The sequence below is a fragment of the Pseudorasbora parva genome, chromosome 9, assembly GCF_024679245.1.
Source record: "Pseudorasbora parva isolate DD20220531a chromosome 9, ASM2467924v1, whole genome shotgun sequence".
Classification (NCBI taxonomy): Eukaryota; Metazoa; Chordata; class Actinopteri; order Cypriniformes; family Gobionidae; genus Pseudorasbora; species Pseudorasbora parva.
Genome location: NC_090180.1, coordinates 45,408,266 through 45,417,558, shown reverse-complemented (window position 1 = coordinate 45,417,558; position 9,293 = coordinate 45,408,266). Strand labels below are relative to the sequence as shown.

General features: G+C 40.3%; 1 protein-coding gene across 2 annotated transcripts in view; it reads left to right on the top strand.

The window, feature by feature from the left end:
* The first annotated feature begins 714 nt into the window (after positions 1-714).
* The window catches only part of LOC137089264 (potassium/sodium hyperpolarization-activated cyclic nucleotide-gated channel 2-like), a 74,196-nt gene continuing 65,617 nt past the window's right edge, over positions 715-9,293 (top strand). Inside the window, exons 1-3 of one of the 2 annotated variants that reach the window (XM_067452801.1) lie at positions 715-996; positions 2,748-3,746; positions 7,708-8,131. In XM_067452801.1, coding sequence (XP_067308902.1) covers positions 2,782-3,746; positions 7,708-8,131 — 1,389 coding nt within the window. In that variant the 5' untranslated portion in view covers positions 715-996; positions 2,748-2,781. Of the gene's footprint in view, positions 997-2,294; positions 3,747-7,707; positions 8,132-9,293 lie in introns of those variants that run through there. The other variant, XM_067452800.1, reaches the window with a different exon arrangement.

The window sequence follows — 9,293 nt, the reverse complement described above, 5'->3', positions numbered from 1 at the left end:
TTATAGGTTTTTTACAACTTCACAGATTCATAAAATATATTTCAGCGAACAGTTCAGATCATTTGAAATGATCAGCACAAGTTTTTTAAGTTTAAAAGTACACGCTAAACAAACATGGAGTATTATTATCTATACTGTTGTAGCATTTATTCATATTTTGAATTAGATTGTATTTTATTTTCAGGTCTCCTTTTATTTATTTTTTGTGCTTTTTCCCCCCAGCTTTTTAAAATATTTTTCCTAGATTTGTTTCATTTTTATTTGTTTTGTACTATTTTTATTCGAGTTAGTTGCCAAGGCATACTTTCTAGTTTTAAGTTTCAAGATTATTTGTTCATCTAATATTTATATTCTATAGTAAATAGAAAAAATTTAAACATTTTTAGAGAAAAATAACAGTGATTTCCCACAGTCATGAAAAAAAAAGCTGAAATATCAGCAAAACCGGCTTGGAAAAGTCACAGTGAATGTGTTTTTCTTGTTATGTTCAGCTAATTAGGTGCAAATAGCATTTTCTTGAGTGCAATGCCTTTAAAATGATTTTTAAAAATAACTGGAAATCACTGGATATCTCCAACCTTGTTGATCTCCTGAGTTTGGGAACCTTCCAAGATCGATCCACAGATCTTCTGCTTTCTTGGAACTTTGCCTTTTATGCAAATGAAGCCCAAAGCATCATCCTTAAATGTGTCATACCAGGAAGTGAGTGCCGGCATTCTGTTCTGCAGAGAGACAGAGAGAGATAGAGAGATTGATCCAGAGCTGCTCAGGTTTACCAGCAGACGGTGTGGAGGGGAGCATGGCGACCTCACTGACCTCCAGAGGTCAAACGCTCCATCGCTGAAGGGACGAGTCTCATCTCTCTCCGCTGAGCAGAGACAACCTTTCAATGTCATTGCTCCAGGCTGCTGTTCTCAAGGTACGCTCCAGTCTCTGCGCCGCGCTGCTGCCGTGCATTGGCTGGCTTTGGTTACACGTCAGCGCCAGGATAACAAGGTAAGATCTACCAGTCTGCAGGACTTCAGGAATCAGAGCCCTCTACTAGGTCAGCTTCAAGGAGGCAGATGACTGGCTTTCTGATGGTGGGAGTGCTCAAGAGCTGATGCTGCGCTCAAACCAGTTTCTCTTGCGTTTGAGTGATGTTAATATCATCAGTATGTCTTCTGTGAAAGCAGAGAGCTTTCCTATTTATCCCAGACATTTTAGTATTTCTAGGTCACCCAGCGAATTTTCTTTTGCTTCTGTTGTTGTGTTATTAAAACATTTGAAGTGTGACTATATGCAGACCTTGTTATTAAATAATATGCAGTCTCATCATCTTTTTAGGAAGAGCATGGCGCAATGTATGGATCACTTACATTTAATTTACATGCTCTTTTTTTATTTCGTGCTGATTTATCCACAAATCTAGATATATCAGCACTGAATTCTCATATTTTTTTAATATAAGCATATAACATTGATAACACTTTACAATAAGGTTTAATTTTTAATATTAGTTAACTACATTAATTAAAATAAACTCATTTCTGAAATAATATTTCTGAAGCATGTATTAATCAGTCTCAACATTTACTAATGTGTGATTAAAATGAAAAGTTGCATCTGTAGACATTTGTTGAAAAACATGTGGTGTGAGGTTTTTGGACCCCAGTGGATTTCCATGCATTTTATCTGATTATTTTTAACACTTCGATGGCAGCCATTGCAGGATCTATTAGATTGAAAAGTATTGCTGCATTATTAGTTGAAGTCTCTCTCTCTCTCTCTCTCTCTCTCTCTCTCTCTCTCTCTCTCTCTCTCTCTCTCTCTCTCTCTCTCTCTCTCTCTCTCTCTCTCTCTCTCTCTCTCTCTCTCTCTCTCTCACACACACACACACACACTCCCCCCTCCCTCCCGACATTCAACAGGTGTCAAGCTGAGTGACCCAGTGGTCGTGCCAAACTCTTCTCTGAGCCGCTGTAGTTCCGTCTATGTGCCAGTAGGTGGCGCCAAACAGCATCTGATTGCTCTCGGTTGACTGTCATTGAGCGCATCCTCTACTATTATGACATCATAACGACATGACGACATCTGCTTTTTTAGGCAAAGAAAAAAAAAGTGCCAGATTGTTTATGCGACAATAGTTTCTACAAATATTCCAGCCATCTGTTAATGCCCGTGACCTTAGTCATTTATAGATTTCTGGATGAGCACAACAGATTTGTGATTGATCACTTGTGAAGACAATAAATTAATAAAACGAAACTCGTATGCTTTCCATTTTCCAAATGTTTTCTTTATTGTTATGGTGATGTTTCAAACTTCTGCCTCTTATTGGTAATGCATTGTTTTCATTTTCTCGCAGTTTTTAAAATGATTCATAATGTGCATTTGCCACAATGACGTCATCGACATTTTAAGAAGTGCATTCTGCCGCCATGCATGTATTTGTTCGTCACAGGTTTATATATTGTATATGCCAGCCTGCCCATGACCTTGAGCAGAATGCACGAGTTAGATGAATAACTTTCAACCCTGTTATGAGAAGACTTATGATTTAATAATATAGGTTGAAATGAAGAAATGCAACATTGTTTAAATTCCTACATAACTTATTGAAATGGAAATTGCACCCAACCCAACAAACAGTTAATAAACTAAAAGCTGTTTCATTTTGTTGGCAAAGAAATCACGTAGGTCTCACTCTGTCTCTTTCTCTCTTTCTCTCACCCATCACCATCCCTGCTGATTGGTTTCCCGCAAAGATAATTACAGGCCAAATCTGATCCGGTGAATGACATGGACCGGAATGAGCTCTCGCCCGGTTCGGATGTTGCCATGACGAAGAAAGCGGCCCATAAGAGCGCGCCCGCGTACCACTGCGCCGGGAACAGCACCGCCAAGAGTTGCCTGGAGTCCAACTCGGATGCCGCCGCCACCACCGCCGGGTCGAACCAAAAACCCAACCACGTCGCCACGGAGGACGCGGACGACGGGGAGGAGGAATCCAAGTTTCAGCATCCGCGGCTGAGGAGAGCAGGAGGAGGGAGCAGCGCCCAGATTAAGAGCTGCGCACCGGGAGGAGGGGGAGGAGTAGGAGGAGGCGCGTCCAGGAGCTCCACTTTCACTGATGCGCGCCCGGGTGATGCTGCTGCTACTCCTGCGGGTCGCCACGACACCGTTAAGGGCGGAGGAGGAGGAGGCAAAGCATCTACCGTAGTGGCCACCGTGACGGTAGAGGCTTGTAATGCTGCCGAAGGTGACGGCAATCCCTCAGCACCGCTTTCCAGCATGAAATGCAACAAGAACGGGGAGTGCAGGCGGGACTCCGGAACCGGGAGCCTCCGGTCCATCATGTCCAAAACGGACGGGTTTAAGCGGACAGCCTGCAATTCAACGACCAGCGTGGACGGAACCAGCACGCAGGGGCAGGACGCCTCGAACAACCCCGGGGTCCCGGAGAAGAAGGATTCCAAAGTGTCCTTTTCCAACACCCCTAGCAGGAAAGCCTCGTCCTCCATCCACGGCGCACAGCAGCCTCGGAACTCGGTGACGTTCCTCAAATCCGAGGATGGAGCTCAGGAGGATGCCGAGACCCGGGGCAGCCAGGCGAGCTTCATGCAGCGGCAGTTCAGCAGCATGTTGCAGCCCGGGGTCAATAAATTCTCCTTGCGCATGTACGGGAGCCAGAAGGCGGTGGAGAAGGAGCAGGAGCGCGTGAAATCGGCGGGAAACTGGATCATTCACCCCTACAGCGACTTCAGGTAAGAGCTGCTGCTTGGAGAAACTTTGGACCTGTGTTTCATTGACATTTTAGCATGCATAAGAGATATTGGTATTTAACAAAAAGGTCTGTGCTTTGTATGTGCTAACAATTTTGGTTACATTATTTTACATTGTCATTGTTACCTGTAGTTACCATAGTAATAACTATATATTCTGCATAATTACACGCAACTAACCCTCAACCAAACCCTAAACCTATAGTAAGCACATGTAGTTAGGCTACTTAATATTACTCGGTACTTAAATGCATAATAACAGTGAAGCAAAGACACCTTAAAATAAAGGCTAACTGTGTCATTGTTACATATGTTACACATACCATAGTAATAACAGTAAATTATGCGTGATTACATGCAACTAACCCTAAACCAAACCCTAACTCTATAGTAAATACATATTATTCAGTTCTGGATTACACAATGTAACAACGACACCTTAAAATATTGGGATCCTTGTCACAGTGTAATTTATAAATGAATATTTAGTAACTACATGTACTTACTATAGGGTTAGAATTAGGATTGGGTTTTGGTTTAGGGTTAGTTGCATATAATAATGCATAATTTGATGTTAGTAAGGTTTAACAAGGACTATAAAATAAAGTGTTACCATATATATTTTTACAGCATTTGATTAACCTTTAAATGATCATGTTCACTTTAGTTCACATTGACTTAAACAGATTGTTGTTCATTGTTAGTTCATGTTAACATATGAAACCTTACTGATCCTGCGTTATTAATGACATGATCATCAGGTTGTGTTTATGTCAGCCTCAGCACTGCTGGCATTAAAGCAACAGATGCATTCTCAAATCAATGTTAATGATTTTCTCATATATAGTAGTGTTCTCTGACTTTTGAACATCACTGTATTTCCCGAACCTCACACAAACCTGTTGATCGGTAGATTTAAAGTGAAAAATGATTCGGGTGATTTGCGAGCCTTTCAAATAGTGTGAAACACTTTAACCCCGGTTCCACGGGCCAGGCTTAAGCTAGTCTCAGACTAAAATGCATGTTTGAGCTGTTTTAACCGAAAGCAACTTGCACTGATATCTTAAAATATATAATTGCTAATTGTTTTTTTTTGTCTCAAGATGCACAACAGTAATGATTTCTGTGTGAAAAGCACATTTATAAAAGCTCAGGCCTAATCTTGGCTTAATCTAAGCCCTGTCTGTGAAATCGGGCCTAATGTCCTGACTGGTCAGAAAGGACACAATTTGGCCCTCATAAGCAGCCATATCTAAACACACGCGTTTTATTTTATTCTCTTATAAAATTGTGGTATTACCTAACCAGGCTATTGCTATGGTTATAAAAGAAAAGCAATAGTGTTGTGATTCACATTATGGCACATTTTGTCCAGTAGTTTTCATGCCGAGATCAAATTTGCTTGATGAGAAAACCATAACAACATAGACTGAAGCACATAAGTATTTTTGCCGATATCATGCTGAATTACATTTTGAGATGGTCACATTCATTCTGAGATCATCTGACATTCTGCTGTCAAATAATGCATATGTCTCAAGCGTTACTGATATGTTTTAAAATACTAAAGCATAGCGACCTTAATAAATACAAAGTTGGCGTGTGCCAAACTTTCAGTCTGCAGAGAGTTGCTCATTATTTCTGTATCAGCGAGGAGCTTGGTTTCAGCGCCTCAGTAAGCGGACAGCATCACAGTCAGTCTCGCGTCTGATGAAAACTGCTGGAAGACTTTACAGAAAGTGTTTGCATTACTCAAGGTTCATGCATCTGATTACAGAACACATTTTAGTGTTCATTTATGCAACATGCATGAGTGTTATTTATTGTAACTTTAAATGATTATGGGGGATGTGCGTCTTTTTTGGCATTGAGACTTTGACGGGGTCATAATGTCTTTAGATAAATAATGTTAATGATGCAAATGTGCATGCATGCAATGTCAATAACATGCACACATCCTTATCGTTGCGTCGTCTCCATAGAAAATCCTGAAACTGATGCATATTTTTTCCAGCACTCCCACTCTCCCACTCAAATGTCATCTTGACATATCAAAGACTCTCAATGGTTCTCGGAGACGATCAGCTGTACAAACCTCGCAAAAAGAGGCCGCCATTGTGCACGAGTTGCATCAGTCTCCAGTTATGAGTCAGCATGCACCTTAGCGCTGCGCTCTGCTGTGACCTTGAGTTGCACACGTGTGCTAGCGAGACCCACGTGGAAACGGATCATATCCGCCCCATGCTTTATTTCAGACCCTCAGGAATTGACTCACACCCGTCACAACCGTTTGAGACGCTCAAATATCAAGGGTCGTGTGAGGTTTTCAGCACGCTCTAGCCCTTTTTACAAGGTCATTGTAAGCCCTATCACATTGTAAAGCATTACTTCATTGCAATGCTAATGTCATTGATTTTTAGTGTTGTTCTCGAAACAAAACCTGTTTAATGTTATGTATGTGGGTGACGTGCAGACTACAACACAAAATGTTACAGTAATAATCCTATTAATTGTACCATGGATATATAATATTCACATTAGAAATGTTTAATGTCATTAGACTCTAATTGGATTGACATCTTTTCTATGCATTTAAATGACATCTTAAGTAAAAACCAAGACCTTCGTATGCTTCTCCTGCCATCATCATCTGGAAATACAGGAGAAGCCTGCAGAGTTTTGGCCAGTAATTTAATCGACTTATTAATTCTCATGCATGCTTTAACAAAAGCACTCAAGGGCAGCTTGGACAGCAAAATGTAGGTCATGAGAATCTTACAAATGCATGTTTTTAAAAATGTGTCGGTAGCCTGACTTTTTCCAACTGTCTATAGCTAAAATTATTACTAATATTATTATTAATGAATGTTCGATTACCGTGGATACTGTAAATTATTTAAAATTCAGTAATGCTTTGCAACAAGGTTACATTTGTCAACATTAGTGAACTCTATTTATCTCATAATTATGACTTGTATGGCATCCTTTTGTCTTATCGTCTCATAGTTTTCACTTTCATCTAATTGTTATGAATTTCTCATACTTTTAATTTCATAATATTGACTTTTAATGTCATACTTATGATTTACCAAAGCACGACTTTCTCATGTGGGGGAAATTGGCTTCCATAGTTAAGTATACAATCTTAATATGATTTCACATTCATTTACAGTTATGCTTTACAAAAAGGTTACATTTTTCAACATAAGTGAACTGCGTTAGTTAACATGAACTAACAATGATAATACGGAGGCCTTTATTAATCTTTTTAATGTTCATTTAGACATTTACTACATTATTAAAATCAAAAGCCGTATGTTAATATAATAATCATGGACTTGAGCTGACATGAACTGACAAGTAATAGTTGTATTAAAAAGTTGAAATTATGAGTTGAAATTGAGGAAAAAAAGTCAAAATGGTGACAAAAGGTTGAAATGATGACATAAAAAATCATTTAGTTGTCAATTATTTCCTTTTTATTATTTATTGACTTAATGGTCATTAATGGCATAATATAATTTTGTCTATTTATCTCAAAATTATAACTTAGCATGTGATCATTTTGTCTTTTTATCTCAGTTATCACTTTGCCTGAAGTGTTACCCACATGTATTGCTCATTGTTAATGCATTACTTATTGTAAAGTCTTACCAAAAATTTAAATGTATACATTCATTCATATGCCAGATTTCTTCAAGAGTCTTCCTCTGGACATTGCAAACAGTTTATGCATTTACATGATGCGTGCAGTATGTGATTATGACTGAATTATGATTAACATTGGGATAGTTTTGTGCAGGTAAACAGTCACTGTGAGACGCAAATATACAAATAGGAACATCGACCTAACGTTTACAAATGTTCAGCAGTGAAATCACAAAACCGAGCCAGGATGAGTTGGTGCTAGATAAAGCTGATGTCTTTCCTGTCTCTCTTGCAGGTTCTACTGGGACTTCACCATGCTTCTCTTCATGGTAGGCAACCTGATCATTATTCCTGTCGGCATCACCTTCTTTAAAGAAGAGACCACGACCCCGTGGATCATCTTCAACGTGATCTCTGACACCTTCTTCCTCATGGACCTGGTGCTCAACTTCCGCACGGGCATCATCATCGAGGACAACTCCGACATCATCCTGGACCCCAAGACCATCAAGAAGAAGTACCTGAAGACCTGGTTTGTGGTGGACTTTGTCTCTTCCATCCCAGTGGATTATATCTTCCTGATTGTGGAGAAGGGCATAGACTCAGAGGTGTACAAGACGGCGAGAGCGCTGAGGATTGTGCGATTCACTAAAATCCTGAGCTTGCTGAGGCTGCTGCGTCTCTCTCGGCTGATCCGCTACATTCACCAGTGGGAAGAGGTACGACCACACACACACACACACACACACACACACACACACACACACACACACACATGTTGGTCTATGTGGTTTACAGGGACTCTCCATAGGCGTAATGGTTTTTATACTGTACAAACCGTATTTTCTATCCCCTTACACTGCCCCTGCCCCTAAACCTACCCATCACAGGAAACATTCTGCATTTTTACTTTTTCAAAAAAACATCATTTAGTATGTTTTTAAGGCCATTTGAATTATGAGGACATTTGATACGTCCTCATAAACCACATTTATAGTGTAATACCAGTGTCATACCCATGCGTGTACACACAGCTCCATATACACTCACCTAAAGGATTATTAGGAACACCTGTTCAATTTCTCATTAATGCAATTATATAATCAACCAATCACATGGCAGTTGCTTCAATGCATTTAGGGGTGTGGTCCTGGTCAAGACAATCTCCTGAACTTCAGACTGAATGTCAGAATGGGAAAGAAAGGTGATTTAAGCAAATTTGAGCGTGTGAGTATTTCACAATCTGCTCAGTTACTGGGATTTTCACACACAACCATTTCTAGGGTTTACAAAGAATGGTGTGAAAAGGGAAAAACATCCAGTATGCAGCAGTCCTGTGGGCGAAAATACCTTGTTGATGCTCGAGGTCAGAGGAGAATGGGCCAACTGATTCACGCTGATAGAAGAGCAACTTTGACTGAAATAACCACTCGTTACAACCGAGGTATGCAGCAAAGCATCTGTGAAGCCACAACACACACAACCTTGAGGCGGATGGGCTACAACAGCAGAAGACCCCACCGGGTACCACTCATCTCCACTATAAATAGGAAAAAGAGGCTACAATTTGCACAAGCTCACCAAAATTAGACAGTTGAAGACTGGAAAAATGTTGCCTGGTCTGATGAGTCTCGATTTCTGTTGAGACATTCAGATGGTAGAGTCAGAATTTGGCGTAAACAGAATGAGAACATGGAGCCATCATGCCTTGTTACCAGGCTGGTGGTGGTGGTGTAATGGTGTGGGGGATGTTTTCTTGGCACACTTTAGGCCCCTTAGTGCCAATTGGGCATCGTTTAAATGCCACGGCCTACCTGAGCATTGTTTCTGACCATGTCCATCCCTTTATGACCACCATGTACCCATCCTCTGATGGCTACT